The sequence below is a fragment of the Sinocyclocheilus grahami genome, unplaced genomic scaffold (assembly GCF_001515645.1).
Source record: "Sinocyclocheilus grahami isolate Dianchi unplaced genomic scaffold, SAMN03320097.WGS_v1.1 scaffold176.1, whole genome shotgun sequence".
NCBI lineage: Eukaryota > Metazoa > Chordata > Actinopteri > Cypriniformes > Cyprinidae > Sinocyclocheilus > Sinocyclocheilus grahami.
In genome coordinates this window covers 978,437-994,458 of record NW_015505355.1, presented here as the reverse complement: position 1 = coordinate 994,458, position 16,022 = coordinate 978,437, and the positions used below count along the sequence as shown (strand labels likewise).

Sequence of the window (16,022 nt, the reverse complement as noted above, 5' to 3'; positions counted from 1 at the left end):
CATGTGAAAACTTTAGCTGTTGAAGGCACTAGAGGGTGTGAGATAGATATTCCAAATATACAAACGCCAAAACTGCCCTCTATCCGTGTGCAAAATTACATAACTTTCATGCAAAAGTTTCTATGGGCTGCCATAGACATCATTGTTGGAAGAAGAATAGCATCACAATAGGTGCCTATGCTTCTTTGGTGCTTGTTCTGTACATATTGCTCTAATTGATTTCTACACCCAAAAAAGCACTATCAACCCGGTGCCCTTAACTCCTGAAGAGCAGAATTTAGGAAAGGAATCAATCAAATCTGTGTGAAAATATTCAGATGCAAGCCTCTTTGTAATTGTTAACATTTTCATAAGTACATTTTTTCTACAGATTACAGTTACATTTATTTTGTAATTAAATTACGTAATTCTGTTACATGTAACTAGTTACTCTCCAACACGGGTGATCAGTGCGGCAAAACATTTCTTAGGGCTCAGTCCTGAAGACACACCTGACAAAGAAGGAGAAGCTGCATTCATGTTCTGTATGTGGAAAGAGTTTCTCACTGCTGCCATATTCATATAAAAATATTCATATTGGTATACGAGCTCAGATATGCTTTGAGTGTGGACAGAGGTTTACTACAGTGAACTGTTTAAAGCAGTACCAGAGTCCGGACATCTGAAAACACATGAGGATCCACAGCAGTGTGTAAGGACCTATTGGCCCAACGACGGAATCCAACAGCGTAGGTGAAGGTATAATGCGTGTAGGTCTTTTACTTGAGCTTCTGCAAACTTCACTTCATTTATTAGGATTTAGTTTCAATTTTAGTCTAGCTCCGTAATAAATTGCTTCTTATTATCAAACACATCCTGCAGTTTAACAGTAGACTTTTTATGGCCTTAAGTTTGAGATGATGTATAAATCATCTGATCAAATCACTGATGTGACATTAACTTTTAGGACTTTTAGGAAGGAATGAAGGCACTACGAAGGAAAGGAAGGCTTGCTAGATGAAATGTGGCACAATTATCAATAAAACAATATTTTTTTCATAGTCCTTAGAAGCCAAACTCAAAATCGAAAATAAAATTTGATTAATTGTACAGCCCTAAAGTACATGAGAGTTCTCGCTTCTGGATTGCAAATAACAAAAACAGATCATGGACGATAATATCGCATATAGAAATGATTGGCAAAACACAATTAGCTTGATAACATTTATGCAGCAGTAATAAATTAAGTGTATTTTCATAATTTCTCCAAACTGATAACATCAGAGCTTATTGATACGAAGGTCTTTTGTAATTTAGCCCCAGGGCCTGTTTAATACTGGGTTCTGGTACCCATCAAACAGGTCAAAACATGACAGAAAATATTACAATTACTTCTAAATTTTAGAGGTTTCAAATTTTTTGTCATTTTTTATGTAAAAATCTTGATAACACAAGGGGACCTCAGAGAACAGTACAAAATAATAAAAAAGGCAGTTCATGACCCCTTTAATGAAAGAGTAAGCAAACTACAAGTGATACATGTGCATTATAAGACAACTGAACTTAATATGAAACTTATAAGAAAGCACAATTGTATCACTTATGTCAGCGGTTCCCAACCCTGGTCCTGGAGGCACCGCAACACTGCATGTTTTGCATGCATCCTTAATCAAACACACCTGATTCAGGTCATCGGCTCATTAGTAGAGGATTTATATTTCTGTCAGGACCACTATCGTCAAAGATGATTGACAATTAGCATGCAGTTTGGATTGGCGGTATGGTTCTGTTCTGGGTAAGAACTCCCTGCGCATCCATGCAGCCTAGCCTGGATAAGAGCGGCGAGAGCAGCGATACCCCCCCCCAGGGTAAACAGAACCAACATAAATGTATTGCAGATATCGTTAAAGTTCAATAATGTTATGTACACATTTTAAAATGAGTCTGATTCAAAGGAGAATCAGAAGGCTGAATCCCGACTGACAGAGGAGGAGCTGGGGATGGAGGAGGGTAATTAGCTATTGAGCAATGCGAAAACTGCTGATAATCCTGAGGGACCTTATATATGAATGCTTAGATAGGTGTCGTATTCCCATAGGTAGATGGAGATCAGCTGAGAGTCAGCTGATGCGAGCTTGACTAACGTGACCTGCCAGAACTAACGCTACGCTTGATATTCATGTAAGAGTTCATTCTGGAGAGAAGCTGTTCACATGTGATCAGCAGTGTTGGGAAGCTTACAGATTACAACTTACCCTATTCAAAATGTAATAAGCAGTGCAACTAATTCAAATCTTTTTTTCTTTTAAGTAACTAATTATTACATTTAATTACTTTTTGATCACTTTTCCAAATTTCTAACAAATGTTTTCAACTGTTAATAATTTGACAACATTTAAAGCATTTATTGCACAGCCACCACAAAATCAGACTTTAGCACCTCTTTTTACTGTAAGATCATTCTGAGGTTAAATACAGATTTAAAATCGTAAGATATAGTTTAATAGCTATGATCCTGTTTTTAAAATCAAATCTTTGCATAGCTACAACAGGAAACACTGGCATCTAACAATGCAAAAACAGTTCATCTTAAAAAATAAAGCATAGGAAATAAATAAAGCATGTGTCCTATTCGGTGCCCTTAACTCCTGAAGAGCAGAATTTAGGAAAGGAATCAATCAAATCTGTGTGAAAATATTCAGATGCAAGCCTCTTTGTAATTGTTAACATTTTCATAAGTACATTTTTTCTACAGATTACAGTTACATTTATTTTGTAATTAAATTACGTAATTCTGTTACATGTAACTAGTTACTCTCCAACACGGGTGATCAGTGCGGCAAAACATTTCTTAGGGCTCAGTCCTGAAGACACACCTGACAAAGAAGGAGAAGCTGCATTCATGTTCTGTATGTGGAAAGAGTTTCTCACTGCTGCCATATTCATATAAAAATATTCATATTGGTATACGAGCTCAGATATGCTTTGAGTGTGGACAGAGGTTTACTACAGTGAACTGTTTAAAGCAGTACCAGAGTCCGGACATCTGAAAACACATGAGGATCCACAGCAGTGTGTAAGGACCTATTGGCCCAACGACGGAATCCAACAGCGTAGGTGAAGGTATAATGCGTGTAGGTCTTTTACTTGAGCTTCTGCAAACTTCACTTCATTTATTAGGATTTAGTTTCAATTTTAGTCTAGCTCCGTAATAAATTGCTTCTTATTATCAAACACATCCTGCAGTTTAACAGTAGACTTTTTATGGCCTTAAGTTTGAGATGATGTATAAATCATCTGATCAAATCACTGATGTGACATTAACTTTTAGGACTTTTAGGAAGGAATGAAGGCACAAAGGAAGGAAGGAAGGCTTGCTAGATGAAATGTGGCACAATTATCAATAAAACAATATTTTTTTCATAGTCCTTAGAACAAAATCGAAAAATCGAAAATAAAATTTGATTAATTGTACAGCCCTAAAGTACATGAGAGTTCTCGCTTCTGGATTGCAAATAACAAAAACAGATCATGGACGATAATATCGCATATAGAAATGATTGGCAAGACACAATTAGCTTGATAACATTTATGCAGCAGTAATAAATTAAGTGTATTTTCATAATTTCTCCAAACTGATAACATCAGAGCTTATTGATACGAAGGTCTTTTGTAATTTAGCCCCAGGGCCTGTTTAATACTGGGTTCTGGTACCCATCAAACAGGTCAAAACATGACAGAAAATATTACAATTACTTCTAAATTTTAGAGGTTTCAAATTTTTTGTCATTTTTTATGTAAAAATCTTGATAACACAAGGGGACCTCAGAGAACAGTACAAAATAATAAAAAAGGCAGTTCATGACCCCTTTAATGAAAGAGTAAGCAAACTACAAGTGATACATGTGCATTATAAGACAACTGAACTTAATATGAAACTTATAAGAAAGCACAATTGTATCACTTATGTCAGCGGTTCCCAACCCTGGTCCTGGAGGCACCGCAACACTGCATGTTTTGCATGCATCCTTAATCAAACACACCTGATTCAGGTCATCGGCTCATTAGTAGAGGCTCCAGGATCTGAAATTGGTGTCAGTGAAAGGAGATATGCAAAATGTGCAGTGTTGGTGTGCCTCCAGGACCAGTGTTGGGAACCACTGACTTGTGTCATGAAGCAAAATGATACACAAGAGTAACACTTTTTTGCCATTGTTCTTTGGGGAGGAACTCCATCTTTGAGTTGATCTGAATCTCACAGTTGAAACTGATGGTTTTAAAGATGATGATGAACTTTATTCACTGTGAAAAGTTTAGATAATGTTTCTTTGTCATGTCACTTGTAATGACTGGTTAGCACAGATTTATCCAGATGACATTTTATTGCTTGATGCATTATTGTGTCATATTTGTTGAGGACGCGGCATCAGACCTGAAAGTCCTGATCTGAAGATGATCTACTTACAGTGAACGTTTTTTGTATGACTGTGTAGAGCAGATGATTGTTTGAAACACTTCCCACATGCAGTGCATTGATACGGTTTCTCTCCAGTGTGGATCCTCTCATGTCTTTTTAGGTCTCTTGAATCACTGAATCTTTTGTCACAGTGTGAACACTTGAAAGGTTTTTCTCCAGTGTGAATCCTCTCGTGTATTATCTGATTTGCTGACTGACTGAATCTCTTGTCACAGTATGAACACTTATAAGGTTTCTCTCCAGTATGGATCATCTCGTGTCTTTTTAGGTTTTCTGACAGATTGAATCTCTTGTCACAGTGTGAACACTTGTAAGGTTTCTCTCCAGTGTGGCTCCTCTCATGTCTTTTCAGGATTCCCGACCAACTAAATGTCTTGTCACAGTGTGAACACTTGTAAGGTTTCTCTCCAGTGTGGCTCCTCTCATGTCTTTGCAGGATTCTTGGCCAACTGAATCTCTTGTCACAGTGTGAACACTTGTAAGGTTTTTCTCCAGTGTGGATCCTCTGATGCAGTTTTAAATTGTTCGCTGAAATAAAAGTCTTTTCACACTCAAAGCACATGTACTCTCTCACACCAGTATGTATTTTCTGATGTACTTTCAAATTTTGTAGACATGAAAAACTTTTTCCACATAAATAACATGGATGTGGCTTCTCCTTGGTATGAACTTTCAGGTGCATCTTCAGGTCTGAAGCCCGCAAACACATTTTGCCGCATTGATCACACATGCACAGGTTCTCTCTAGTGTGGATGTTCATATGTACCTTAAGATGTGCCGAGTGTGCAAATCTCTTCCCACACTGATCACAAGAGAACGGTTTCTCTCCCGTATGAACTTTCATATGTGCCGTAAGTTGTCCTTTTTGCACAAAACACTTCCCACACTGATCACATGTGTGCGGTTTCTCTCCCGTGTGAGTCCTCTCATGTGCCTTCAGGATTCCTGACCGACTGAATCTTTTGTCGCAGATTGAACATTTGTAAGGTTTTTCTCCAGTGTGAATCCTCTCATGTGCTTTCAGGTGTCCTGACCAATTGAATCCCTTGTCGCAATGTGAACACTTGTACCGTTTCTCTCCAGTATGTACTCGCATGTGAACATTAAGACTATGTTTGCATGTGAAACTCTTTCCACAGTGAGTGCAGGTGAAAGATTTCTCAGCACTTATTTTCTTTAAAACCTCCTGAGAGAAACTCTGAGGTTTTTCTCCAGTTTTGACATGATTTTGCTCCTCAACTTCACTCAGTTCTTCAATCTCCTGATGTTCTCCAATCAACTCTGAAATAAAAGTAAAAACGGTTCAATTTCAGTAACTCGTAAAAAACTGAAATGTGAAAGGACATAAAAACGAGCTCTGATATAACAGCGGAAAGAAGACAATTGCTACACAAAACGTTGATCATTTTGATGCATTTTTATAACGTATACGTCCCTGAAACTTTCCGTGAATGAGGTACAGTGATCTTCAAATTATTATTTTTTAAAACATTACAGGCACCAATCCCATGTTTCTATAGGGAGAACTTTTAAATACGTTTGACCAGCTTAACAATTATTGCCTTACTATTTGATGCTCTAGCTACAGTATATTATTGCACAACTCTAAAGTGCTCTTTTTCGGTTACACTTTATTTTAAGGAGTCCTTACTTACTATTATAATAACAACAATAGATTATGCATAATTACATACAAATAACCCTAAACCAAATCCTAACCATACAGTAAGTACAATGCATCCGGAAAAGTCCTTACTTACTATTATAATAACAACAATAGATTATGCATAATTACATACAAATAACCCTAAACCAAATCCTAACCGTACAGTAAGTACAATGCATCCGGAAAATATTCACAGCGCTTCACTTTTTCCACATTTTGTTATGTTACAGCCTTATTCCAAAATGGATTAAATTCATTATTTTCCTCAAAATTCTACAAACAATACTCCATTATGACAACATGAAAGAAGTTTGTTTGAAATCTTTGCAAATTTATTAAAAATAAAAAACGGAAATAAAAATCACATGTACATAAAGTATTCACAGCCTGTGTTCAATACTTTGTTGAAGCACCTTTGGCACCAATTACAGCCTCAAATATTTTTGGGTATGATGTGACAAGCTTTGATCATCATGATTTGGCAATTACCTGCCATTCTTCTCCTCGCATCTTCACCTCTCAAGCTCTGTCAGGTTGGACGGGGGCAGATGCACATTTTCAGGTTTCTCCAGAAATATTTGATTGGGTTCAATCCCAGGCTCTGGCTGGGCCACTCAAGGACAGTCACAGAGTTGTCTGTAAGCCACTCTTGCGGTGTGTTTAGGTTCATTGTCCTGTTGGAAGGTGAACCTTCTGCTCAGTCTGAGGTTCTGAATGCTCTGGACTGGGTTTTCATTAAGGTCATCTCAATATCTTGGTGCACTGAGCTTTTCTTCTACTCTGACGAGTCCCTCGGTCCCTGCCGCTGAAAAACAGCCCACAGTATGAGGCTGCTACCAGCACACTTTACTTTTGGGAAGGTACTCTGCAGGTGATGAGCAGAGCTGGTTTCCTTCAAACATGATGCTTGGAATTGAGGTTTATCAGACCAGAGAATCTTGTTTCTCAGAGGGTCCTTTAGGTGTTTTTTTGCAAATTCCAAGTGTGTTTTATGCGTCTTCACTGAGGAAAGGATTGAGTTTGGCCGCTCTGCCATAAAGCCCAGATCGGTGGAGTGTTGCAGTGATGTTTGTCCTTCAGTAGATTTCTCCAATCTCCACGTACAGTATGATCATGGAGCTCAACTAGAGTGACCATCAGCTTCTTGGTAACCACACTAACCAAAACCCTTCTCCATCAATTGGTCAGCTCTAAGAAGAGTCCTGGTTGTTTCAAACTTCTTCCATTAAGGGTAACAGAGACTCCATGCTACTGTGAACCTTCAATGCTGCAGAAATGTTTCTGTACCCTTCCCCAGATCTGTGCCTCGATACAATCCTGTCTCGGCAGTCTACAGACAATTCCTTGGACTTCATGGCTTGGTTTGTGCTCTGACATGCACTGTTAACTGTGGGACCTTATATAGGGAGGTGTGTGCCTTTCCAAATCATGTCCAATCAACTGAATTTGCCACAGGTGGACTCCAATCAAGTTGTAGAAACATCTCATGGATGATCAGTGGAAACAGCATGCACCTCAGCTCAGTTTTGAGTGTCATTGAGAATTTTGAGGAAAATAATGAATTTAATCCATTTTGGAATAAGGTTGTAACAAAATGTGGAAAAAGTGAAGCGCTGTGAATACTTTCCGGATGCACTGTACATGTAGTTAATTAATATTACTCAGTGCTTAAATGTATAATTACACTGTAACGAGGACACCTTAAAATAACATGTAACCGCTATTTCCTATTACAACAAATAAAAATCTGCTTGAAGCTTCATAAACTTCAGCATTATTAATGAAGAAACAAGAATAAACACCAACCTGTTTGTTCTTCGGTATCTTCAGTGCGTTTCATTCTGCAGGGTTCTGGATCTCTCATGTTCTCTGTCCTCTTTAATAAACTCAGTCTTTGTAGATTTCAGTTCTTTATGATGCTTTTATGCTAGTCTTCACTTGTAGGCTGATATGAATATTCCAGTATTTATTGGTGAAATCACTGACTGTGTGATTGTTGTTCAGGAGCTTCACTGAACGTGAATTTCTGTGTGGAAGAAGCAGATTTGCCAAAATCAACAATAATTACCATATTTTTAAATTATTTATTTGGACTATTTTACACATTTAAGTATGTAAGTGAAGCAGATGTCCTCTAAATTATATATCTCAAGAGACCATAGCCTAAAGGCTTGTGCACACCGGGACGATTATCGCATGTGACTATCGTCGACGTTTAACGCCTCGTGACTAAACAAAGGGCGCCAATGTGAGCGCGCAAAATGCCAGGCGTAAAAGCGCCATTTTTAAAAAACGCCTCTGGCTCGTTTTTTTGGTTTAACGCGCCGTTAAAAAGATTGGTGCTTTTGTTCACGTGCCTGGAGCTGCTGAAGTTACAGTAAAACACGACTTGGTGGTGCTCAAGCACAAAACGGTCTTGCCGAGCACACATTGATACCGAACGACGAAGAGGAAGTAAGTAGACCAAGAAGATGCATCGAGGCAAGATGAATGTAGAGCTGCTGGTCTCATTGGTGCCTGAACACAAAGGGCTTTATGACAAACGTGACGACGACTACAAAAATCTCGATAAGAGGGAGTTGATCAAAATAGGATTCGATGTGAACCGGGGTATTTTTCTTTAAGCGCCATCTAATGTCAGGGAGTGAAAATTGCTTGGGTATGAACCAAGCGGCAACCTCCCGCTCTTTCTCGTGAAGCCAACACGGAAGTGACTTAAACTGTAATTCGTCAATTGGCCGCTAGAGGCTGGCTGGAAAAGGGAGTCAGCCCATAGACTCCCCATGTTAAAATGCCCAACTTTACAGCAGAACAAAACATGTTTACAGCCTGGTACAAAAAATTATTTTGGTCTATATAGCTAATTTTGCCCCTCATGACAACTGTGAGGGAGGTGAATTTTTTTTTATAACTCATCCATTTAAATAATATTAAGCCTTAAAGTTCTGCATAATTAAGGGCGTAGCCACTTGAGTGACAGGTGGATTGCCGCTAACTGTCACCACCGTCCAGCTAGGTGGGCGTGGTTTCAGCAACTTGCTCCCGCCTCTTTGCCCATTTTCAATTATCTGGGAGTGATGCGCTGCCAAGATGGCGACGGCCGGCTCCGCCTACTTTTGAGCTTCAAAAACGCTCTTTGGAAATCTACGGGTGACGTCAACATCACTACGTCCATGTTATTATACAGTCTACCAGATCTGTGCCTCGATACAATCCTGTCTCGGCAGTCTACAGACAATTCCTTGGACTTCATGGCTTGGTTTGTGCTCTGACATGCACTGTTAACTGTGGGACCTTATATAGGGAGGTGTGTGCCTTTCCAAATCATGTCCAATCAACTGAATTTGCCACAGGTGGACTCCAATCAAGTTGTAGAAACATCTCATGGATGATCAGTGGAAACAGCATGCACCTCAGCTCAGTTTTGAGTGTCATTGAGAATTTTGAGGAAAATAATGAATTTAATCCATTTTGGAATAAGGTTGTAACAAAATGTGGAAAAAGTGAAGCGCTGTGAATACTTTCCGGATGCACTGTACATGTAGTTAATTAATATTACTCAGTGCTTAAATGTATAATTACACTGTAACGAGGACACCTTAAAATAACATGTAACCGCTATTTCCTATTACAACAAATAAAAATCTGCTTGAAGCTTCATAAACTTCAGCATTATTAATGAAGAAACAAGAATAAACACCAACCTGTTTGTTCTTCGGTATCTTCAGTGCGTTTCATTCTGCAGGGTTCTGGATCTCTCATGTTCTCTGTCCTCTTTAATAAACTCAGTCTTTGTAGATTTCAGTTCTTTATGATGCTTTTATGCTAGTCTTCACTTGTAGGCTGATATGAATATTCCAGTATTTATTGGTGAAATCACTGACTGTGTGATTGTTGTTCAGGAGCTTCACTGAACGTGAATTTCTGTGTGGAAGAAGCAGATTTGATAATTACCATATTTTTAAATTATTTATTTGGACTATTTTACACATTTAAGTATGTAAGTGAAGCAGATAATTATATATTTATATATCTCAAGAGACCATAGCCTAAAGGCTTGTGCACACCGGGACGATTATCGCATGTGACTATCGTAACGCTTCGTCGCCTCGTGACTAAACAAAGGGCGCCAATGTGAGCGCGCAAAATGCCAGGCGTAAAAGCGCCATTTTTAAAAAACGCCTCTGGCTCGTTTTTTTGGTTTAACGCGCCGTTAAAAAGATTGGTGCTTTTGTTCACGTGCCTGGAGCTGCTGAAGTTACAGTAAAACACGACTTGGTGGTGCTCAAGCACAAAACGGTCTTGCCGAGCACACATTGATACCGAACGACGAAGAGGAAGTAAGTAGACCAAGAAGATGCATCGAGGCAAGATGAATGTAGAGCTGCTGGTCTCATTGGTGTCTGAACACAAAGGGCTTTATGACAAACGTTACGACGACTACAAAAATCTCGATAAGAGGGAGTTGATCAAAATAGGATTCGATGTGAACCGGGGTATTTTTCTTTAAGCGCCATCTAATGTCAGGGAGTGAAAATTGCTTGGGTATGAACCAAGCGGCAACCTCCCGCTCTTTCTCGTGAAGCCAACACGGAAGTGACTTAAACTGTAATTCGTCAATTGGCCGCTAGAGGCTGGCTGGAAAAGGGAGTCAGCCCATAGACTCCCCATGTTAAAATGCCCAACTTTACAGCAGAACAAAACATGTTTACAGCCTGGTACAAAAAATTATTTTGGTCTATATAGCTAATTTTGCCCCTCATGACAACTGTGAGGGAGGTGAATTTTTTTTTATAACTCATCCATTTAAATAATATTAAGCCTTAAAGTTCTGCATAATTAAGGGCGTAGCCACTTGAGTGACAGGTGGATTGCCGCTAACTGTCACCACCGTCCAGCTAGGTGGGCGTGGTTTCAGCAACTTGCTCCCGCCTCTTTGCCCATTTTCAATTATCCGGGAGTGACGCGCTGCCAAGATGGCGACGGCCGGCTCCGCCTACTTTTGAGCTTCAAAAACGCTCTTTGGAAATCTACGGGTGACGTCAACGTCACTACGTCCATGTTATTATACAGTCTATGGCAGTGGTTCCCAACCCTGGTCCTGGAGGCACCCCAACACATCACATTTTGCATGTCTGTAGAACCACTGGTCTATCGTATGAACACACAAGACGCGTTGAAAAACACTGGCGATAAGCGCGAGCGATAATCGTCCCGGTGTGCACGATGCTTAACAAATACAAAGTGTTCCAACACAGTAAATCATTATATCACTATATTAAAAGAGCGTTGACACAATAGCACATCAATTAAAAAAGCTAATTCAGTAAAACAACACTCAATACAATTAAATACAACCCAGTGCTGGGTAAAATAGGGACAAACCCAGCAATTGGGTTGTTTTGACCCAGCAGTTGGGTTACTACCTAGAAGGTTGGGTTAAACATTTAACCCAGCCGCTGGGTCAAAACAACCCAATTGCTGGGTTTGTCCCTATTTTACCCAGCACTGGGTTGTATTTAACCCAGCATTTTTTAGAGTGTAGACAGATATCTTCTTATATGTTAATACGGGGGCAGAATGAAAAAAATATGGGTAGAAATGTTAACAGTAAAAAAACACAAATGCATAGAATGTGTGAATTACCGCATATGTGAGTGTTGTTTTTTGAGTGTAGAAATATAGAAAATATATAAATTCTGTTTTTTTAATGTTAACATTTCTACCCATATTTTTTTCATTCTGCCCCCGTATTAACATATAAGAAGATATCTGTCTAGCAATATCGAAAATATAATGTTACTTCTAAGTAACAGTAAGAATAAAAAAAAGTAAAGCATAAACAGATATTCGATGACATCCATCTTCATTAACAACTACAGGTAAATAAGTGAGCACCATCAGCACATAACATCTAAATATGATTTGGTTCCCTTAACAACTATATTCAGTGAAATAATTTAATGACACGGTTAACATGTTATAGTTTTACATGCAAAATCTGACAGTGATTAAAAAAGCTTCTTTAAACAGAAAGAGTACCACAAAGCAAAATATCCAGTGTCTATGAATCTGTTCATATTTATATATAGTAGCTCATTATATAGGCTCAATATTAGTAGTATCTGTTATTAATTGTAACTATGTAAAGTAACAATAACAATGATAAAGGTCAGAAAAATAACAAAATCACAGCAGCAATACAATTGGTTAGCATCCATTTCACTCACATAACGCGAAACATTCAGTAACAGCAACAGTATCACTCCAAACTTCGAAACAATCATTCTCACGAACACACAACAACACAAATCGCTCAGGTCTTTGTGAATTCAGCATGCTTTCCTCACATGCTTGTTCTAAGCTGTTAAGCGCTGTACTCGATGAAAACAATGCAGAAACGACCTCGCATATTGTTGCATAAACAAAAATGTTTACAGTGCATTTTACCATCAGGCCCTGTTTAAATACGCGAAATGCTCACCTCGCCTCAGAAGAAGACTCGATGCTGACTGACTAGTGATGACGTCATCAGCAGCAGATGCCAAACCCTGTTTAAAATGACAAAGCAACACCTCACACACAAATCAGGTATAGCCTACAAATGTGGACACATAGCAGTCTCATCCAATCTCAGTCATGCGTAGTAAAATATAATTTATTAGGCAATTAAAAGCTTTTTTTTTTAAAACAGTAAGCCCAAAAAGGAACATAACAATGCATGTATTTCAGATATAAAAGTACTTTTTCCTTATGTAAATACATTAAGTAGACAATATAAGTTGTTCAAATATAAAAAGTAAAGATAACAATGTATTGATAATAAGGTATCATTTAATTAGTCTCAAAACAAAAGCTATAGTGAAGTAAAAGTGAAAACTAATGAGATGGATGGCCAGTATTTCAGATACATGCATTTAAAATATGTATTTGAAATACAAAATAGGCCATCTATTTTATATTTTGTATTTTAAAACCTTTGGAAAAAAATCAAATGTATTTTGGGTTTAAATAGACATTAAGATCAGTATTTTTGTATTTTCATAAAACCCTTTGTGCCAGTCAACCTCTTTATCAGGGTGATGATTTCATGCATCAGATAGTTCAGACATTGATACACTGTAAAAAAAATTCCGTAAAATTTACGGTAAAAAAACGGCAGCTGTGGTTACCGGAATTTTACCGTAAAAAATACAGTAGCAATGTTTTAGGTTTTACGGTTTTAACTTAAATTTACAGTTAAATACCGTAATTTCATTAACTGATATAATGTTAATATACCAATCTATTGAAGTACTGAACTCTGTTTTGTATCTTTGTAATACACTGATAACCACCAAATGCAGGAGGTGATGAGAAAGTCACATGATGAACCAAAGCCCATCACAAGCAGCTTTTAAATAATAACATATATAGAAGCTGCACAGTGTGTCATTCACACAAACACTAAACACCATCACGGTAACACACATGAAACTGAAATAATGCAATAAACATTCATTTAACAACATTAGGTGTAACACACAACCCTAATATACAAAACTGATAAGAAAAAACTAAGAAGAAACATAATTATTTCAACAAAAAAACATCACATTTAAAATGTAACGCAGGGAATTCTGGGAATGTCAATTTACGGTTATTCACTGTAAATTATACGGTCTTTTTCACGTCCAAAAACGGTATACTACCGTAAAATTACATGTAATGTCCAATACAGTTTTTCACCGTATATAGTAGGGGAATTTACCGTTAACCATTTAACAGGTTTTTACTGTAGCATTTTTACAGTCTTTTACCGTTAAATTCACGGTCATTTTTTACAGTGTAGGTAATCTTCTCAAATGTGTTTAAAGCTCTATTGCATGTTAGGGCTGAGTGATATGACAATACCATGGTGTTGATATAAAGTGTGAATTGATTGAATGTTTTCTAAACTGTTTTCATAGATAGGTCAAGAGAGATAGTAGTTTGCTTCACTGGATATAGCTGTCGGTCATTTAACATTTATACTGAATTTCTAAAAGTTGACAAATGTTAAATGATTTGCAGCTGTCTATGGTGGTTACGGCCCTGTTTTAAATATATTTTTCATGTAGGCTATTTATGCCCATTTCTGTTGACGGAGCACTGCTGTGCGTCGTCACAAAAGCTTATTATTTGCATGTGTTTTTAAGCCTTGCCAATTTAAACATTCAAGCTCAAGAAGACGCAAAAGAACTCAACTCAAGCTAACAGATTGATAAACTCTTTCCAACACGTAGACTTGAGGGAGAATGCCACTTTATTCCACACCACATTGACTGTATACTGTATGTTGAAACAGAGTGAAACTAGAAAGGAGAAGTATAGTGTAGCTTCAGTTATCTCTAAGAATACAATAATGTCTCAATTTACTGTTATTTATCGTATATAGTTCTTTCATAAAAATTCAATTCAGCAAATTAAATACAAATTAATCATAAAAACTTACAGACAATGCTTTCTACACATGATCACAAGTTCTACCTAAATAAAGCCCCGTTCACACCAAGAACGATAACTATAACGATAACGATATTAGCGTCCACACCAGAGAACGATATCGTCTGTTTATTCTAAAGCGCACGCTCGTCTGCCGCTTTAAATTCTCGAGCTCGTTACAGCAGGATGGATTCTGATTGGCTGTCAATGTTTTATCATTCATCAGCTGGAGACAAATCGTTTTGAAAGTGATTCCAACGATATCGTTTCTCTTTGTCTTTATCGTTATAGTTGTAGTGTGTGGACTCTGCTATTCTTTAATATTGAGAACAATTTTTAGAACTATATCTTTATCGTTATCTTTATAGTTATTATCGTCCTTGGTGTGAACGGGCCTTAAAGGAACAGTCCACTATTTTTGAAAATAGGCTCATTTTCCATCTCCCCTAGAGTTAAACAGTTAAGTTTTACTGTTTCGAATCCATTCTGCCGATCTCTGGGCCTGGCGATATGGCTAGGAACTATACTCTCATTCCGGCGTAATAATCAAGGAACTTTGATTATTTCCACAGCCAATTCAACGATATCAAATCAATACAAGACATCAAATTCTCAAAGACAAATCTAAGAGTAAGATGCATACCTGACTTCGTGTGAAAAATACATAGTGTGAATTTTGTGGACACCTTCACACTACGGGCTTTCTGGGTACAGAATCGCGCTGACCCTTTTGCTGCAGTTCTTTAAATACCAAACCTAAGAAAAACATCCTCCAAATGGAGGGCTGTACAAACAATTGGAATTTGCATTAAGCCAGGTCCCAGACCTGGGTGGTCTACACCTCAATGGGAACAAACGGTAATTTGCATGAGATTGCTCTCTATGGTGATCAAAGTTTCTCTTAACTCTTAGGATCTGTATTATCTTTTAGTAAGATTAAGACCATTGTACCACTTGCCCTGAAACTATTCAAATGAAACCAAACATGACTGTAAATCTTATTTGCATTCATTTAGAACATTATATTCTTGACCAGTTTGAGTGAATCCAGTGGAGGGAGGAGATGAAAAGGCACAGATGCATATGTGAGAGAGGTGTTTCCCGCACCACCCCTCTGTGGGGTGTCCTGAAGATGCCAGTGCATTGTTTGCCTCTCAGGAGATCAAAGTATTCTAGTTTCTTTTATCCTTACAGTTATGTTGACGGAAGTTAGCCTATTTTTAGGTGCTGTGTAATATCATTTTAGGTTTTATGATTTTAACTTAAATTTACAGTTAAATACCGTAATTTAGTGAACTGATATAATGTTAATATACCAACCTATTGAAGTACTGAAATCTGTTTTGTAGCTTTGTAATTCACTGATAACCACCAAATGCAGGAGGTGATGAGAAAGTCACATGATGAACCAAAGCCCATCACAAGCAGCTTTTAAAT

The 16,022-nt window shown here is 37.8% G+C and overlaps 1 protein-coding gene across 2 annotated transcripts; it reads right to left on the bottom strand.

Moving 5' to 3' along the window:
* Window positions 1-4,005: 4,005 nt before the first annotated feature.
* Window positions 4,006-9,884, bottom strand: LOC107593750 (zinc finger protein 525-like). 2 transcript variants are annotated; one of them, XM_016283609.1, is made up of 3 exons: window positions 9,827-9,884; window positions 5,513-5,737; window positions 4,006-4,672 (listed from the first exon to the last, which is right to left on the bottom strand). In XM_016283609.1, the coding sequence occupies exons 1-3, from the start codon at window positions 9,882-9,884 to the stop codon at window positions 4,437-4,439; spliced, it is 519 nt and encodes a 172-aa protein (XP_016139095.1). In that variant the 3' UTR covers window positions 4,006-4,436. The 2 variants fall into 2 exon arrangements, with proteins under 2 accessions (XP_016139095.1, XP_016139094.1); XM_016283608.1 differs by having other exon boundaries at window positions 4,006-5,300; window positions 5,553-5,737.
* Between the last annotated feature and the right edge of the window lie 6,138 nt (window positions 9,885-16,022).

Coding starts and splice junctions, on each gene's coding strand:
- LOC107593750 (XM_016283608.1), bottom strand. CDS start 9,884: ATGAGAGATCCAGAACCCTGCAGAATGAAACGCACTGAAGATACCGAA. Junction 5,738..9,826: donor AGATACCGAAGAACAAACAG/GTTGGTGTTTAT, acceptor CTTTTATTTCAG/AGTTGATTGGAGAACATCAG. Junction 5,301..5,552: donor AACATAGTCTTAATGTTCAC/ATGCGAGTACAT, acceptor CTTACGGCACAT/ATGAAAGTTCATACGGGAGA.